General features: G+C 34.7%; 1 protein-coding gene across 1 annotated transcript in view; it reads left to right on the forward strand.

Annotated features, from left to right (window-relative positions):
* Nucleotides 1-419: 419 nt before the first annotated feature.
* The window catches only part of LOC127861675 (uncharacterized), a 29302-nt gene continuing 9110 nt past the window's right edge, over nucleotides 420-20611 (forward strand). Inside the window, exon 1 of the mRNA XM_052400362.1 lies at nucleotides 420-444. Coding sequence (XP_052256322.1) covers nucleotides 420-444 — 25 coding nt within the window. The remainder of the gene's footprint in view (nucleotides 445-20611) is intronic.

The raw sequence follows: 20611 nt of genomic DNA on the forward strand, positions 1-20611 counted from the left end.
AATATGTATTTTATAGGTCTTTGACGTTTATAAACAATTATATGTATATGCAAATATACTCTGTCTTGTTGATTGTCTTGCAGCCTAATTACTTGTGCGTTGTGAGAAATCCAGGCATGTTCGTACAGTGTCGTCCAAGATTAGCCTGTGCAGTCCGTAAAGGCTAATCAGGGACGAAATTTTAACATACACTGGATTTTCGTTAAGCATATACTTTTCTTTGATTTTCGTTTATAAATTGTGTCTTTGATTTTATACCGGAGCTATGTAGCACCGATGTTCAAATCTAACTATTAAAGGCTTTTAATGACACACTTCAAGTAATGTGAACATCTGCGAACACGTCCCTTTTTAAATTACACAATAGTATGATATCGATCACAGGGATATGATGCAATTGTGGTTATAATAATACTGAAATGCAGTGGCATGCCACTGATGCTGGTACTGCTGCTGATGTTGGTACTGCTGCTAATGATGATGATATTGATAATCATGACACTGCTGAAATTGATGATAATTAGGAAAAGGAAAAGGAGAACTATCATGATGATGTATACATGCAACTTATTTTTATTTATAATAGTTGACTTTCGAAGTTGCGATAACGCCAAAGTGTAGTTCTATACTTAACTATGGCAATGGCTATATTCGAGTACACAAACGTACTGAGTATTACTTGATCCGCGTCATGCGAAAATGGGTCTTATTCGACATATGTAGCTCCAGACCAATTAACGCCGATGAGACCACGAGACCTTGCGTGACAGTGCAGGCTGCTCTGGAGCAACGCTGGCCGCATATAGCGTAGGGCACATTTTCATATGACGCCGTTCAATTAGAATTGTAAGGGGAACGATTACTTTTGAATGCACGTATTGCCTTACATGAAAAGAGAATTAGTCACATTATGACAAGTCACATTACATTAAATATACGCATTATTTATTATAAAATCACTGGCCCGAACATTTAAGTTTTCCCAACAGGGTTTCATGTTTTGGAAACGCGTAAATATTCTTAAAAGCGTGGTATTTGAAATTCAGCGTTAGTCCGTTTGTTAATGGCATACTACATGAAACGTGATTTTGATCAAGGGATAATAAATAATAAATGAAGCGTGTTTATCTTTATGGGATAATATATGATTCTTGTTAAAAAACAACTTTATTTTATTACTTTCGCTCTCTCAAAATCTTTGTTCATGTAATAATAAATGAAGCGTTTTTACGCTTCGGGAATAATAAAAACAAAGCGTGGTAATGTTAATGGAATACTTAGTGAACTTGTTTACTTGCGCGAGTTAATGAAATGGCTCTGCTTGACTGAGTTTTTAATATGTGGATTATGATTTAGACTCCATCGAGCGCATTGAAGGATGTCATTATTTTGTTGTACGGGGGTTTGGTTAGCTGCGTCAAGTTAATTTTCTTAGCAACGCCGTGTTTAATATGACATCCTTACTACATATACAAAATTATATAACCAGACATAACAATATAACAAAACGTTTAAATAGTTACTGATGAACTTCAATAGTTTCTATCAAGAGTTCCAGTGCTCACATAAACATGAACAAACTGTGGGACGAACATATCCGAAAATAACTATTCAAGATTACTATCACCTTTAAGTCAATCACTACATTAATTCTGTTGAAGTCTATTTATGTGTCTCATACAGATGAAAACTATCACTGGTGTGTGCTGATTGAAAAGGAAAAGGTGCTAACGATTTGAGCATTTATTGCGTTCAACAAAAATGCGTTTTCTGCAAGAGTAACCGAATATTAATTTTGTAATCGGTTAACCTCCTAAAGAAACGGATTACCGGTTAACCGATTAACCGTTGCCATCCCTATTAATTAGTGTAATTGGTTTAACTTCTTGATATGTTTGCGTCGAATGGAATGTATTGTCGTCGGTTTATACTTTTGTTCATACGCTTGGTTACAAACAGCAAACAGTCTGTTTTGATTAATAATGAATTTGCCTTTTTTTGTTATAAATTGTATGATGACGAAGATATGAACGCTCAAACATAAAAAACAAAAATGCATTTACATGTATTTTGTAACAACTGTACACGTGTAAATTCTCTCTCTCTCTCTCTCTAAGTTTTAAATAATAAAACAAATGTGTTCCTTCTGTGTAATGTGTTGTTGCTAGTTTCCCCGTCGTTTGTAGGGAAATGTGTATAGTATTCTGAAGTAAAGGCAGTAAAACGAAGCGATGCAAGCGTTGACTTAGAACATTCCTAACATTCGCATCTGGCATTGGGGAGAGAAAGAGTGGGGGAAGGCAAAGAGAAGATTTAAAAAATTCTACTTTCCGATAAATGGCCCACAGCTAGTCATTGTGAGTTTTGTCGAAGAATGTATTGTGTTAAAACTATTGTGCTCGTTATGTGTTTCAAGTGTTGAGAAAATCCACTATCAAACGATTGGTATGTGGCAACAAGTAACATGCAATTAAAAGGAACCAAAATAGTTTTGTGTTTTGTTAATTATGTTAAATAGTAAGGAAATAGTAACAGACAATTATCATTTCTTAATGAGCATTTAGCTTAAACATGCGACAATAACTCAAATGGAACTTCGTTTGTTTATGAGTCGTCGATAAACAACTTGCAGTTGTCAGATACCAACATTTAGCAAAAAGCAAAAGTCAAAACGGAACATGTATGGTGCATCCGCCTGTCATATTATCTTACGACTGTGCTTATTAAACGTACATTGTTATAGTATACGTGAAAGAATTTAAGAGAACTGAGAAAACGTTTATTTCCCCTACTTGTATAAAAATTCAAACGTTTCTTGTTGTCCCACTTATTATTTTAAGATGTATATATACACGTGCCGCACATTTTGCTTTGTTTACTTTCTGCAAATTGAACACTTGTTTATGTTTTACCACGAATTCTAAAATACAAGACAATACGATACTACTGGTAAAGCGTTTATATATAAAGTCGGTGTGTATATGTAACTTCTTAAAGTGAAAACGCAAAATCGTATAACTGCAGTAACACGTTCATAAGAATGTGTCGGAAAATATAATAGGATTTTGTAACATACTTTAAATAATTCAACAAATAAGTTAATATTATTTACCAAAATACACATGGATGATACTTGTAATAAACGAACAAATACAATAGATCGACTGCTTATTCTGGTTTTAACCACGGACTCTAGATTACACAATAATACACTCCGTGTTTTAACTGAATCATACTCACTGAAATACGCATATATTTTGGATGATAGCAAATAAGTTCCACAATGAATTTAAAACAACTTACGTTTGTAGTTGATTTGATTACTTATAACAAGAAATATCTTTAAAAAAGATATACGGCGTTGATTGTGGTCGATGTTTATGAACGATCAAAAGTTATCTCTATGAGATAAAAAGTAGCGGATGCCTTTTTTCTGCGCAGTTCTTAGCTACATCACAAGCTAATCAATTACGGGGTGTTGCGCCAGATTTCGTGGCTTATTTTGCTTTATGGGATATTAATACTCAGATATCTATATTAACAGAATAGAAAAACACAAGAAACATGAAAATAAACGAGTGCATATAGGTCAGCCGGCAATACTCGAATCTTATTTAATTGCATAATTAGAGTATAGTGAATTATTGTGCTCATGCTTAATAAACTGGTCTAAATGGATAAATATTTCTAGTTAATTTTATCAAAATTGGTCCTTATCATGCAAATGTTAAAAACATATTAAAAATCGACGATTGACATACCACAATAATATCGCCGAATATCTTTATTTAGTATCTTTCTGATCAAAACAGACTTCAAGTGCACAAAGTTTACGAGACGGCGTTTATATAAAGATTCTGCAACTGACCGCAAACTGACCTTGATACCTTGCGGATTGGAATGCAATGCATTAAAGTTAGGTAACAATTCTGCTGCTGAAACGACGGCTTGTTTACGCCAACTGTACACGACTAAGGCAACAGCTGTGCCTAAAATGTTGATATATCAACAAAGCGACTAAACGAACTATTTACTCCATCAGACAAAAATAGCATAGATTCCAATTTTTTCCTTCAATGAAAAGATCGCAACCCCTTCTGCGAACTCCGGCGATGAACTGTAAAACTCTGACTTTCACACACTGGCCGCGAATTGACCCGAAACCTCGCGGGTTGAAATGCAATGCAAGTAAGTACTAAATATGAGAATATAGCCTTTAGTATAAACGCTTTTGCGCTGGTAAATCTCTGAAAATAAAAGGTGAACGCACAAACTGTATTTATGTCGATAATTGATTGTAAAACTGTTCTATCTATTGAGCCTGTTCATTAGAGATAAAATTGTTTCATGCAGTAAAACAGTGTTACAAAGACGCGGATATGTTTCCAATGTTCTGGTGTTATACTCAAATCAGCCAATGGAATAAATGAAGTGTATTCATTCGTACCTAGCCGCGGGAAATTTTATTTGAATATTATTGGACACTTACAAAGGTCAAGCCAGGGTGAAAAGCTGGCTTAATACAGCTTACGCCGAAAAAATACATGTAGATCAACAAACTATAATCTAAGATAAAACTCTATGGTTTAATTAAGACGAAATCTTTCTTGCTCGTGTACACATACCAATATTGTATTTTATTTGCTTCAATTATCTGTAAACATCTGGCACACATAGTTTGCAGCATTGCAATTAAATATTTCTAATTGTATCTAAGAGTATTAAAAATGCAAACACGGAAAAACAAATTCAGAGATGTTTGTGATACACATAATTTGTTTTTCATATTAAGTAGCTTCTGTTATGATGTTCAGGTAGAACACTAACTAAAATGGTAAGATACTCGACCAAACTCAACAAAGCAAGTTTTGGTGGTTACTTTGACAGTCGATTTTTTTTTGCAATGCGTGTTTTCTATTTGAAAACGCAAAGACTTATACAAGCTTTACTATGGTATAAACATGGTATAAACATGCAACATCACAGTTACAGTAAAGGTGTCTCAGAACAGAAATAATATGCTCAATTTGACGAAGCGTTTTGTTTTATTTACTGGTCGTGTACGTAATGTCCCCATTGGATAAAAACAACATAATTTAAACAAAAATTTCTGACAGTTCCCGTAGCTCAATAAATTTTAATTCGAATCGTCATGCTCGCCCTACGTATAGAGAATGTGATTGCAACATTTTTTATTATTTGAACAACATGAAGCGATGTGATAAAACATACATTTATTAACACGCCAGAATACAAATCATTCTGCTAATACAACAGATCGAGCAACCAAAATAATTAGCACATTTTTGCCGACATTTTCCTTGTGAAATCTCCAACATATAGCACTATGTTTGTGTCAACAGGTGAACTATTAAATTATTCATTAGTTTCGAAATGACAATTGACCACACATAATTTTTATAACATATGTTGTTAATACTCCAATAGTGTAAGCTCTATTATGTCGCACAAAGTTTGCAGCATTTTGTATTTGTTTAACCATTAAAGTGACTGGTTCGCAGTGTAGTAAAATGACGATTTTCACTATAATTGTCATATATTCAAATATGTACATCTTCATTGTGATTAAGAAGCGAAATAACGCTCTTAATTATGAAAAATGTTTAAAATATTGGTTCATTTACAGATCATCATCATTCGAAAGCAATACAATAATAAAGCGTTTGTAACGCTTTTCCTCGATAATTTGGAAAATACTTCGTATACGTATAACAGGTATGTGTCCGTGATTTTGAATATGGAAGGGAATTTCCGCCAATGCATGCATAATGTTAAATGACATTCTTATTTTAACAACTGTCATGTGCATTCTGTAACATGGTAGTTGCATTTCGCCTAGTTACATTAGCGGTACAAGCACTTCATATACTTGTGTCATATTGATAAGTTTATATTTAATTCATATATATCTTTACTGCGTGTGTGTTATTGACAACTGCAGTTAACCTTTTGGACTTTGTATGAATGCTAATTCTAACGGCGTTCTTCGTTTTAGTATGTGCATTTGGCTATGTTGCTACTTAATTTAACAAGCTGTTAATATCTTTGTGGATCTATATTTCTTCTTAGGTCGATTGCTAGTGCGTCTCTGATTTAGGATTAGTTTTCGGTTTTGCATACACTGCCATTATAACGTTGCGAAAAGGAGAACCAGTATTCAAAAACATTATTCCAGCGCAAATTGCAGCGTAAATTACTATTGCCGGGAGATCACTCTAAACATCAAAATCAAAATCTCCGGTATCAATCGTGATATATCGACTATCTCTGGAATCCTCCGTACAAAAAAATGCCTCATTTAAATACAATGAATATTCATTATGTTGAAATACCGTCTTCCAATAGCCTCATTTACTAAAAAGCGGTGAGCGGGTAAAAACATAGCCGTCTACAACATGCCTAATGCGGCGACACGAATTACCATTAGCAATTTAATGTTGATGTTTTTACTTTCATGACGCATATCGACTGTTTTGTTGAGAATCTCGAACATGTTTTAAGAAAATGATAAGGAAACATTAGGCATTTTTCGTCGAAAAAAAAAATAAGACGATGCCTCACCCTCTTATATCATTTTTCTGACTGCGGAATGTGGACGCAAATAAAGGGTTGAAGGCGATTTCTATGTGGAATACTGACACTTGATTGTTTCGTGTCATCGATCTTTAGTAATATTTGTTCCGGATAAGTTTTGTTCTCGTTCACTAACTACCTCTAATTGTGTATTCATGTTACATGTCTGCTATCTACACTATAACTAACTACCCCCTAACTCACATATACCGATGTACTAATTTAGTAGTTTTAAAGACCTATTCGCTAATAAATAAATAACACCGGAACCACGAGGCTCGACATGACTTTGTGAAACAAATGACTTGAGACGTTGATTGTTTTGTATTACTTTGTTACTACGTTAGCCCCGTCACACCGGACTGGCTTCCTTACGGCGACCTAAGATTGTGTTTCTGGAAATTTCTGATTGTCGTAGTAAGGACACCAATGACTTTTTCGGTAAAAATGCTGTTTTTCGCCTTCCCGTCACACCAGCGTCCTGGTTTATGGCGTTCTGCCCATATCTTTCCCATCACACGCAACATTCGTATTTGTATATGAGCTTCAGTCTGGTAAAACGTGGCTTAATTCTTGTGCGTAGAGTGTCATCCTAGATTAGCATGTGCAGTCCGCACTGGCTAATTAGGGACGACCTTTTCCGCCTAGACTATATTTTTTATTAGAAAAATAAACTAAATGAAATTCGATAGGTACTTTTAACGATACTTAATACACGCATTAATTACATTTGTAATGCACAATAATATCATATATATTATTAAAGTAATAAACATAAATTCCAATAATTACTTAAAAATTGAAAAGGCAACTTGTCATTCATATGACCCAGTGTATTAAAACTATTACCTAAAGTGGTTACAGCAGGCATACAAGTATAGTCAATAATAAGCCTATACATGAGTGTCAAGCTGAATGAGTTATATGGCCAATAAAGGGATACCAAATACACATGTTAATATCAACTATAACTGGTTTACCTTTGGTTCAACTCTATTTTGTTAGTTTAATATTGTATTGGCAGGTTTACGCCTGGGAATTTATGTGCGAAAATATTTTTTTAGGATGCGGTTTCAAAATCATGCTACTTGACCGCATTTAAAATAGTTACGGTTTTCCAGGAAAGATTTTCGAAACCGAAAAAAAAACGAAACTCGTTATTTGATTGTATCTATTCTTTTATATTAAACGCTAGGAAAATCTATCGAAACGTCCCATTTCTCACAAGCGTTAAAGTGAGCCTTATTCTGGAAAGCCTGGGCCGAATTCAAGTTCTTAAAGTGTCATCAGAGACTATGCTCTGAAGTGCGCATAAGTTAATCCGGCACAACACATTCCGCCTTTATGAAAGTGTCATCAGAGACTATGCTCTGAAGATCGCATAGGTTAATCCGGCACAACACTTTCCGCCTTTATGGTATTTTTCCTTTAAAGTATTTTCTAAGCAAAATCCCGTGATGATTCGGCCCCTATAAGCCTGTGCGGAATGCGCCGGCTAGTCTGGGTTGACACTCTAGGACTGCACAAGCTAGTCCGGCGCAACATTTTCCGCTTTTATGGCACTGTTCCTTTAAAGGAAGCGAACATCCAGTTTAGGCGTTAAGTTTCGTCCCTGATTAACCTGTGTTGCCCGAGCCGGCTAATCTTGAATAATACTCTAGGCATATGCGCTTTTGGAAAACGGGGTTTAATGAATGTGCGTAAGGTGTCGTCCCATATTAGTCTGTGCAGTCCGCATATGCATATGTCCTTCCGTACCTTCGGTCGTTCCTTCGTTTGTCCGTGCGCCCGTTCGTCCCTTATTTAGCCCGTCCGTTCGTCCGCCCGTCAATTCGTTCGTCCGTCCGTCAATTCGTTCGTCTTGAACACTATTTAAACTTGCTTTTGGTTGTTCGTTCTGCAGTCGGACGTTTCCGCTGACCGGGTTTCTTGACTGTATTGTGCCGTGGAGTTCATAATGCCTTCGTTCATCCGTGCGTCCGTTCGTTTGTCTCTTCTTTCGTCCGTCCGTTCGTTCGTCCCTTCTTCCGTTCGTCCGTCTGTTCGTTTGTTCGTTCGTCCGTCTACCGTTTCCGCTAGCGGCTGACAGTTTGTTCATTTGATACAGGTTATTGTACGAAAGTTTTGTTTTCGGCTACTTTTTTGGCTACAGTTTCCGCTAGCGGCTGAAAATTTGTCAAATTATTGGAAATAGTTCACCGTGTTCTGTTTCTGGCTACCTTTTGGCTACAGTAGCCGCTTGCGGCTCTGGTAGCCAGTACCGTCTATAGGTTTTGGCTATTCAGCCGCAACCTAGCCGCTACTGGCTGACTTTCGCTACCTCCAAGATACCCATTTCGACTGCCTAGCGGCTAGTTAGCCGCTACCTTTTCATTTCTGTAAGGGTGTCTTTAATGTATCTTATTTATATGTGACAACGTGCTTTTTTTTAAAAATGTATCTAATGATTTTACCTGTATTATTTAGCACAAAACGCGTATATAAAATAATATATGGTAAATAAAACGGATTAAAAGGTAAATTAGTTCGTATTATTGTATTCAACGGGTTTTTAAGGCAGTAGCCAGGTGCCTGTGTATTGAGCTGATAAGATTGGGATCACCACAGCAGGTTGCTAATACACAGTGTAGACTTCACCTGTTTTGTGTAGATTTGGGAATATCATTATGTAAGTGGTGTGTAACCTATATTTATTAAAGTAATTTTTTGAGAAAAATTACATATTGTCTCGAGTAAAGATGAAGCATAGAACAAAACAATAGTTCCCATCACACAAACATGATGCAAAATAATAATTTTTACAAAGATTTATGTATATTTGGGTAGATTTGGGAAGATTTGGGTAGATTTAGGTAATTCGTGTCGCCCCGGAAAACACTACACCCGGAGAATACTCGACGTTTGGAACGTAAATGAAAACACGTTTATAATCAGGGATCACGCCAATTTACTATAAACGGGCATTGCTCGAAAGCCAAATGAAAGCCTAGCGCTCGAAATGGAGAATAAATAGTATGCAATTTACGTAATAAACAAATAACACTTGACCTTTTAAAATAGATAGGTGACCACACGTTTAAAATGGCGCGATGGAGAAATTTGTCAGGGTATATATGTAACAACACCGTGCATAAAATTAACATTTTTACGAACACTACCGATAACTACCGAAAATTAATAGAAAACTCTGGTTCCCCGTCTCTTATATGAATTCAGTATTACTAATGCGCTCGTCTTAATGCAGTCGGCATTCGGCTTACTTCATATGAGCTGCTGCCTTGGACTTAGTCATTTCGCTTAGTTCAACTTACAATAGATATGCATTTTCACGCATAACTTAGTATTAAAATGATGATAGTTCAGCAACAAGAAGATAGGCACATGAAATTTTTAATAGAAAATAATTCATTTGTCATTTACTCGCAAGAATACATGATTTGCATACATCGAGTAAACATTAAAACGAAGTATGCAAGTAATGTAACACTAACTGATACAAAAAAGCATAAACACGCAAGGAAGACGCAGTTATTTTAAAACAAATAAAACAAAGCAAAATGTAATTGTCATTTAGCAACATGCATGTAATCGCGGGTATTACCAATTGTAATATATCAACATGGTGTTGTCATAAAGTAACCTACAATTGTCATTAAGCAAAATTAAATTGTAATTTAGCAGCATGCATGCACTGGCGGACATTCCCTTCCATATTTGAAAGGCTGCGCGTTACAGTGATCGCGCATTGCCTCTTGTTTACAGAAGTTCCGAGTTCAAATCTCGTGGACGGCAATATGTTTTATTTATTTTTTTCTAAATGTTTTAATTCGTTAAGACAGTACTGGTATATATTGGTCACTAAACATATGTAATGACATTTTAAAAACAAAAATCTGTAGACCGTCCTAAAAATTTATATATAAACCTCCAAGAAATGTATTGAATTAATATTAAAATAAGTATTGGTACTGTAATTTAATGTTCTTAACTGTTTTATATCATACAATACGGAAACGTCAGATACACAAACATAATTTATTTATGATTAATACTTTATATAGTTTAGTTCATTTACTGTGTTCTATAGTTTGGGGGGGGGGCAAAGCATATACATTTTATAACATGGAATTGAAGTCGACACGACAATATAATCAAAGAACTGAATGTACTGGTGGGGTGATTTTCCTCAAATGTTGTGGTCGTAAAAGCACTTTACACCGTGATGCTAACCAATCACCTTTGTTGAATAAAACAGATGGAATTAAGGAAGGGTGACAGGTTGTCAACATAATATATATGATTTAACTATTGGGGTTAAAAGTAAATGCTGCTTTTTAAAACAAGTTATTGTCGCACGTGCCGATTCATAACTGCAAAACGTTTGTGAATACAATTGTGATTATCATTTGAACTGGTGACCTAGATTTTTTCTCTGACTTAGTGTTATATGTATCTGAGATTTCGCGAAGACTAAAACGTTTTCATAAGATTCTATACATCATTTAGATTCAATTATTATTCATATATATAAATAATCAATTAATTTATTTGCTGGATTTTAAGTCACACGGACACAGTGTAGGTTATATAGCGACTTTATGGGAACAAAAAATAAATGTTGATACTGTTCTACTGTTAGGACGGACATATACGAGCTTGTTTTGATTACTTGGAAAACATGAACGCAAATTAATTAGCTGCCTTGAAAGTGACAACCACAACACGTATTTCGTGTGTAAGGAAAAAGTTCAAAACTGGCATGAAAAGCACGGGCGAATTGTCTTATAAAAACGTTGTAGCGCAGAGAACATTGAGATGTTTACTTTAACAGTAAAAAATGTAGCGCGTGGTAATTAATTTATTTCGCCCATTTCGCGAACGCAGCTGATTTTTTAAAACGAAATAACATAACTGCACTTTATCTGTTAAGTGTACATGTAGATAAGTCAGTATTGAACCGATATTTTGTTGCTGTATACACCTTCCACGACGACTGCGTGTTACTCGGGTGCTAATGCCACAGTGAATTGACGTTGCCATGGATGGAACGCGCTCATCGGAGCTATTTTGTTTGCGAATGCAGCATCTGGATGCAATGTGGTTAAATGCAGTAACGGACTACATTCTTCGGTATACGTATATTATGTTACCTATGGGGCGAATTGCAACGGCAATGGCCCCAAAACTCTAATATATGCATGCATTCAAACAAGCAAAATAACAAGCCCTATTAAGAAAACTTAAAACATGTTACAATAAAAAATAGTCCGACAATACTAAAAAGACAATAATTATTAAGAGTCCGTGTTGAAGTATATTTTGGTCTTACTGGCCCCGACTTTGAATCCCGGAGAGGACGAGGCTATTTTTTATTCAAGCTGTTTTGTCTTCTTCCTAATTTTATATCTGTTAACTATACCGAATAGTATAATTTTGTAATACAATTATAATTATTAATATTATACCGGATTTATATAGCGCCCTTTTCATACAAGAGTGCACGTTCAAGGGCGCTTTACATAAGAACATTTGACGTATCGCAGATACGAATACATTTTGCAACACTGTTTCAAAAGAAATCGATCAAAACTACTCAATTATACTATAAAACTACTATGTTATACCTATACTATAAGTACTACGTAAAAGCATGCACAGTAACCATAGATTTGAAAGATCAACAAGACACTATGAAACTGCCCAGTGTGTTTAGCTATAAGACAATTAATGAAACAATAAAATCTTAAACGTAAACTATAAGTATTACGTAAAAAAACAACAAACAACATGCACAGTAACTATATATTAGAAAGATCAGCAAGACAAAACAGAGACAAAACAGAGACAAGGGTAACGTCAGAATACCATGACCACGAGTCCACAAACCCCCAAATGAATAATTATGCTTTCTTTAAAAGGGTTAATTCAAGTTCATGCTGATTGAGACAAGGGTAACGTCAGAATACCATTACCACGAGTCCACAAACCCTCAAAGGAATAATTATGCTTCCTTTAAAAGGATTAATTCCAGGTCATACTGACTGAGACAAGGGTAACGTCAGGATACCATTACCACGACTCCACAAACCCCCAAAGGAATAATTATGCTTCCTATAAAAGGTTTATTTCCAGTTCATGCTGATTGAGATTTTATATAATGAATTGAATAAACCACTGCTAATATTGCATAAGATTGGAGGAAGAGGTGAGTTTTCAGTGCCTTTTTGAAGGCATTCAGTGTTGAAGAACCTCGAATGTTTGATGGAAGTGAGTTCCAGAGTTTGGGAGCAGCGTACATGAAACTTCGCTCCCCGTATGATACGGATTGAATCTTCGTTGGAATCACTAATGAAGTCGCTTCGTTCTTTGATCTTAAGTTTCGCCTTGGTTTGTAGACTTCAAGTAAGTTTTTCAAATATAAAGGTGATTGTCCATTTAAGGCTTTGAACTCATTGGTAAGTATTTTGAAGTGGATTCTTTTTTTCTACTGGAACCAGTGTAATTCTTTTAGGATCGGTGTTATATGACTATAGCGGGATGTTCTTATGATAACACGCGCCGCAGTGTTTTGAACATTTTGTAGTTTCTTTATAGCTGATGTTTGTTCCATACAGCAATGCATTGCAATAGTCTAGCCGATATGTGACAAGTGAATTGACCAAGGATTCTGTGGCAATTGGTGTAAGATATTGCCTGATGTGACCTATTTGCCTAATCTGACCGAAACATGATCTACTTATAGCATTACTATGGTGTTCCAAGCACCGAGATTTCGAACGTATTGCGATGGTATAATTGTCGAGTCCCTTACTTTAACAGTTAACCCATTTACGTACTTGGCGTTGTTTTGACTTGAAAATGCTATGACCTCGGTTTTGTCGTCGTTAAGTTTGAGTATATTTGTATTCATCCACGAGATGTTGTCTTGGAGGCACTTTTCAACTCAATTTAGTGTTTTGGTTTGGGCTGCTCCATCGGTGGGTTCGAAGGAAAGGTAGAGCTGCGAGTCATAGGCGTAGAAGTGATGTCCGAGTCCATGTTTTTTAAAATTTCCCCAACAGGTTTAGTATACATGGTATAAAAGTGTGGGCCTAACACAGATCCCTGGGGTACGCTGAAGGTCAGTAGCACTATTTCTGATACCTTGCCGTCAATGCTCACCGTTTGGAAGCGGTCAGATAGGTAGGAAGCTACCAACTGTAGTGGTTTTTCAGCAAAGCCAAACTGTTGTTCGAGGCGGTTTAAAAGAGTTTTGTGGTCGATGGTGTCTAATGCGGCAGAAAGATCCAGCATAACAAAGACAGTGACATTTTTCTTATCTAATGATTGTAGGACATCGTTTTGAACCTTGAATAAAAATGTTTCTGTTGAGAAAACTTCCTGTATGCAGACTGGTTTCCTTCATTTAAATTGTTTTTTGTCAAATGTTCATCTATTCTTTTGCTGACAACTTTCTCCAATAATTTTGAAACATAGGGCAGATTCGAAACCGGGCGATAGTTTTGTAGTGTTTCTTTATCTAAGGTTGGCTTTTTCAATAAAGGTCTTACATGTGATGTATTAAGGATCTTGGCACACTTGCAGTTTCCATTGAAAGATTGATGATTTTTGTCAGTATTGGTAGCAGTTCAGTTTTGCATTCTTTCAGTAGCCAAGTTGGAATAGGGTCAAGCTCGCAAGATTTATTTGCATGATGATTTTTTATGCCCCCTTTAGAAGAAAAGGGGGTATATAGTTTTTGCACTGTCCGTCTGTCAGTCTGTCTGTCACACTTTTCGTGTCCGCTCTCTATTTCAAATACTTTTCATCAGATCTTTACCAAACTTGGTCAGAAGTTGCATCTAGACAATATCTAGGTCAAGTTCGAATATGGGTCATGCCGGGTCAAAAACTAGGTCACCGGGTCACTTAGTGAATTTCAAGGATTTAGCATGGTAAAATGCTCATAACTTCTATCAAAGCGTTTATAGGGGGCATTTATCATCCTATGGTGACAGCTCTTGTTTCAACTTCTTCCTCAGTTGTCGGACGGAAATGTGTCAAACTGCATGTTTCTGCTGCTGGGTTATTATTGGCGTCGCCCTGGAGGGCGGCGACTAGTATGTAATGCATTTTTTTTTGCTTATGGGAGGAGAAGTTATTTTACGGATCAATGTTTATATTTTTGTTTTAAGAATATATTGCATAGTGGTGATTGTTTGTGTAAATTAGTGTCAATAAGTACTGCTTTTGTGCCTATAACATTTATTACAACATTTATTGCCAATAATGCAAAGCTAATTGTTTTAATTAAAAACTGATCCACAACTGATCACAAGGGAAAGATCACAGGGACTGGGCAAATACGCGAAACTTTCTGGTTTTGTATAAAAACAAATGATGTTTTGTATAAAAACAAAACATAATCAAAATATATTTATTTTGTGGTTTTTCTAATTTTCTTATTTAGTGGAGAGTCAATGTAGTACGATGTTTGACGACCTATCGCGCAAGCAAGTTTATTGGAAGGCGTAGTGGTACGAAAGCGTACAATGTATTAGTTTATTAATAGACATATAATAACGATCGCTATACACAACTTCACCAAATAGCAGTACATAAGTGAAAGTCAGCCGGAATAGCTCAATTGGGAGAGCGTTAGACTGAAGTTGTTCACGCAACAGTCATCTAAAGGCCACCCGGTTCAATCCCGGGTTCCGGCACGAACGGAACAGTTCGGCGGTTGACAATTCAGGTTAATAAATATAATAAAGCTTTATTTTATGTAGACATTTTAAAATCCATTTTACTACAATTGGACATTTTTATTAAAATTAATGGATGCAACGTGGTGACAACGTTAATTAAAAATTTCTTTCATCACTTAAATTTCTCATAAAAATACACGTGTTTTTATATTAACAAATAAATGCAAACAGCATATCTATTATCCATGTATTTTTATGGTTGTCTATCATAGGCCTATCCGTACCACATATAGAGCGCGAAGCGCGACACGTATTATTGATTGTAACAATGAGTTGCGATAAAGGAATCAGCCGCTTATCAAGGAGGAGTTGTGTCCCAGCAACCCGTTTCCCTAGAGTCAAGCACTCCTCGGAGTTTTTTTTTAAGAACCACATATAGAGCGCGAAGCGCGACACGTATTACTATCCAGGTGGTTTGGGCCCTTTAGCATTATCCGACCATTACGTCTATAGTTATCGTCCTTAGAAGTTGAGAAATTTTGAAATCCTTTTTCGAAGTCCAAAATTTTCATCCGATTGTTCCCAAACTTTCACAGTTTTTTTTAATCAATAAGGGCCCAACCGAAACTCTATATGAGCAATATCGGACCATAAGTCCAGAAGTATGTCTCTTTGAAGTTAAAAATAAAAGTGAAAAACTGCTTGGTTAGGTGATTATGTCAACATGTTCCATCAGATTCTTTCCAAACTTACAGTGTCTTCATATCAATGAGCATTTTTACCTCATTTAAAATGAGAAACATCGGGACAATAAGTCTAGAATTTTTTTTCTATGAAATTTGACATAATAAACAATTTCCACTTGTTTAAAAGATTTCAAAACTTTAATCGAATCTTTACAAACTTTCCAAACTTGTTAAGTGTTTTTATATCAGTATTACTCGAACCCTATTGAAAATGATGAATATCGGAGCAATAAATCTATTATGATCTTTTACTGAATTTCAAAGTATTGTGAAATGCAGCTTCTTTATACAATTTACAGTTTTAATTCAATTTTGTTTCAAACTTTTACAGTGTTTTCATATCAATGAGTACTCAACCCCTATCGTAAATGAGCAACGTAAGAATATGTTCAGAATCATCTCCCCTTGAAGTTGAGAAAAATATGAAATTACGCTTACAAGATGAAGCAGATTTTTTAACACCTAAACAGTTCTGTTCCATTAATGAAAACTGCACAGGGATACCAGTAAAAAAAGGAAACCAATGTAAATAAAATGAACATTGAGTGCCTTTTACACTGAAATTCCCGACGCCCTTTGATGCTTTGCATCAATACTTATCTTGTAATTACTCTGTTTTGAATTTGAAGGGAAAGGGCGTGTTCAGAAATACATTTTCTGATACCTTCAACTTTATCTATGAAATAAATATTGAAATCTTGTGCTAACTCATCGGATGTTTTACCAGACGGGAGAGCTATTTGAGATGAATAAAATAAATTATTTATTTTTTTCAAATTGATGAAAATCTTCGAACACATCCCTTTTATTACTTTTAATGAATGAAACTGTAAGTAATTTCAGTGTTTCACATTTATTGACGAGTTGCTGACATTTCCTAACAAGTTTTCGAGTTCGAATATACTCATCTATTAATTACAAAAAACGCGATTTTGAAGCATTAATTGAAACAAACCGTATAAAAACCACCATACAGTCCTCGGTAAGAGAAAGATAGCACATACATTACACATAAAGGCTCTGGTATGTCGTTACATAGGGTAATATATAACAAGTATGGAACGATTTTTGCCTTGAGAGCTTTAAGTATTTTGTTCCAAGCATTACTCATACACTATTATCTATTACTTGAATTGTTGTATATTTCTACATAAATGTATGTCAGATGAATAATAACTGTACATGGTATGTGAGTATTACAGTACGAAATGTTATAAACCAGAGATATGCCAATTTTAATAGGTGTTAGTGTTCCATACACGTCATCACTTGGTATGACTGAAAAAGCATCATTTTGATAACAATCAAATAAAGGCGTACTATTAAAGCGATATTATACATCTTAAACAGTCAGTAAATCGATATACTTGTACTTATACTATGATATGTAATGCTTATTTGTTGTACGATTTGTTGTGTTTAAGTACTACGTTGACGACAGAGTGAGACTCGTCAATATGTAAGTTTTGTATTAAAGCAACTGCAATTTGTGTTAAGAAGTAGGAACAAAGAGAAAACACCCGTCCACAATATTAAACTGCATAGCATTTTTAAACTTAAGTCCCTGATCAAATGCATAACTTATCAAATGATAACAAATTTGGACGATTTCAGAAAATTTCATAAACAATTTTAACTCGGTATATTTTTCAGACAAAACTATTAATAAATCATCATCATTATCTCGAAATAGTCGAAGGTGTGCGTGTTTATTAGAAAGACTGAACGCCTTCTGGACCAGTATACGAAATTATAAGAAATGTACGCATTGGGAAATGTGTCCATATATACATGTGCGGAATAAATATGGTCTTTGTTCGTCTGAACATTTTTGCGTTCGTTCGTCTAGTCAAGATAATTGTTTAAAAAGTTTTGCGATCAAATGTGTTTCTGTTTTTTAATGACACAATCTACAGTAAAATTGATATTTGTGTTAAATTAAGTATATGAGTCGTTTCATAAACCTGAACAAGATCATGTTTGAAACGTGTTTTCAATACTAGCTTGTGCGTCAAAGTTGAACTTAAGACGAAATATTATTTGTGTTCTTTAACATTTCTTGTTTAAATTTCGCACCAAGCAATCCCGTGATCCGTGTATAAACATGAAACATGAAATCGGCGTAATTTAAAAAATTAATCATCCCACCGAAATGGCAACACTTAACTAACCAAATTATAAAATATCTTAAGTGTAGCATGGCCATTGAGACAAAAACACCGATGGCGAAAATAAAAATTTCGAAAATGCGACGTACGAATATTATATGGTTAGTGCAAGACAGACATTTAGAAACGTGAATATATGTTATTAACATTCCGAAAATGCGATAGACGAATACAATCAGTTAAGTGCGGACGGACATTGAGAACTGTGAAAATATGTTACTTACCATGATATAAAAGACCTGACATTTCAGAAGACATGCCATCACACTAACTATAATCATTATACGTAGTATGTTTAGAAGAAGAGATATCGGGTGAACTACATTACAAATCGTACTTTATAAGAACACTTTTTAAATTCCACCATCAGTTTTAAATAGTCTTAAATGCCTCAAAGTTACAAGAATTGAATAAATAAATCAAACTTATTTTGCAAATACACCGACCAAATGTCTTTTGAGTTTTGTTTGACTGATCTCTTCACGTTTTGCAATATTTCCCAAATGACAATCTTTAAGATACCAAATTGTCGGTTGATTGAGGCTCTGTCCGACATATTTAGAGTCTGATGTATTTTACTAGGCAACACAGTATTCTTGAGTTACGATTCCATTTCAAATACTATATACATGTAAACATGTATGCCCATTCCTAATAGACCAAATAAATTGCAAGACGATTTATGGTATGAATGAACGATCTAGCAAAACTGTCCCCTGTGTGTTTTAAAATGCATTTGTATTATCTGACAGATTTATGCGGCTAACAACCAGGAGACGAATTGCGAAACTAAACAGAAAACATTCAAAACACCAAAAAATATACATCATATTGATTATATTATATCAGTGTCACGTTGTTGTATCGTTGTTTCTCAACAACTACTTAAGCTATTTTCACCAACTTGGGTACATATGCCTATATATTTGCGTTTAATCAATGAATCGCTTTTCCATGTATTCGTTCGTCCGTCGGCGGAAAAAAAGATGCAACTTATAATATAGAAAATACGTATTGTCATGGAACTGTCTATTTATGTAAAAAGTAATGAGTGAGTGAATTTTATTATGAAACATTACACGTGTACAGCTTAGTAGCCATATTAAGTTCATACAGATAAGGGTTTTCACGCGACCGATAGAAGATTCCTGGTATGCGCGTAATACTATCAAAGTCGTACTTGTTCGCCCTCGTTACGACCGAATTTAGTTTTGTTTCAAGATTCAAAATGGCATCATATCGATTTTTTGTATAGCTATAACAAATTGTGTGTGACTGTAATACTAAAACACGTTTAACAAGTCTTTATCGGCATGATAGATAATACTGGAATTACACTAATTGAAACTTCAGCTGCACCAGCAGGAGAGAGACCTTTTAAAAATATTCGGTCCCTTTTGATGGGAAATAACGAACGATACGTTCCGCCTAGTCTGGATTTGCATTTAGTCGAGGCGGTATTAAATGTAAAATTCCATAACTTTACAATTTTGCTAACTTAAAGAATAGTCAATTTACCATTTGATTGTACGTTTTATAAATTACCGAAATTTCGTTATCTATGCATATGGTTAGCAAATTTTATAAAGGTGATCGTACAAACCTTTTGTAATTATGATTTAGTAAATATTAGTTGCATACCTGGAAACCAAATAATGATAAAATTGTTCAACATTTTGTTGTAGCATGACATTGATTACATACCGGGTCATTTTAATTGATAATAACTTAGCAAAGAAAACATGTTATAATTTAAGCAAGGTATATCCATTCATTTCTAGCTATTGTATGTTTAATAAACGAAATACCGGTACGTTGTTTTTAAGAAGGCATGGTATATCGTTTTAAACAATTTAGAAACTTTATATGTACTTACACTAGACATACTCTTATATATTTTCTTTCATTTTTACTATTCGGTGCTTTTTTTTAAAGCAAAATAATCATGTTAATACATGTATTTCTTTTCTCATAGACCTTAATACAGCAGTAAGTTACACACTCAGACTAGCAATAACAATGAAACTGATTATTATGTTGTTGGTTACGACATTGAGTTTCCTTTAAAATGAATTTTAAACGAATTGTTATGCCGTTTAATTCAGTAAATGGAGGGTAATTTCATTTTAGTATGTTTTATGTTTACAAATTATTAATTAACACTCATTAATAGGTATGGATTAAAAAAAGGAAAATCTACTTTGTATTCGAAATAAACTGTAGTTTATGACAGTTTCCTAAATATAGTTTAAACATACAATATTGTTCATACTTAAATAAGTTTTAGCTGCTATATTTACAGGAGCAAACACGAATTTGTTAAGTATGCACACAATTATGTCTTTCAAGATTAGATTTATGTGGTAAAGCAATGGGATTGTTGTTGTAAAAGTAAACTCTGCTGACGTCAACAGGC

Source organism: Dreissena polymorpha, chromosome 16 (assembly GCF_020536995.1).
Source record: "Dreissena polymorpha isolate Duluth1 chromosome 16, UMN_Dpol_1.0, whole genome shotgun sequence".
Classification (NCBI taxonomy): domain Eukaryota; kingdom Metazoa; phylum Mollusca; class Bivalvia; order Myida; family Dreissenidae; genus Dreissena; species Dreissena polymorpha.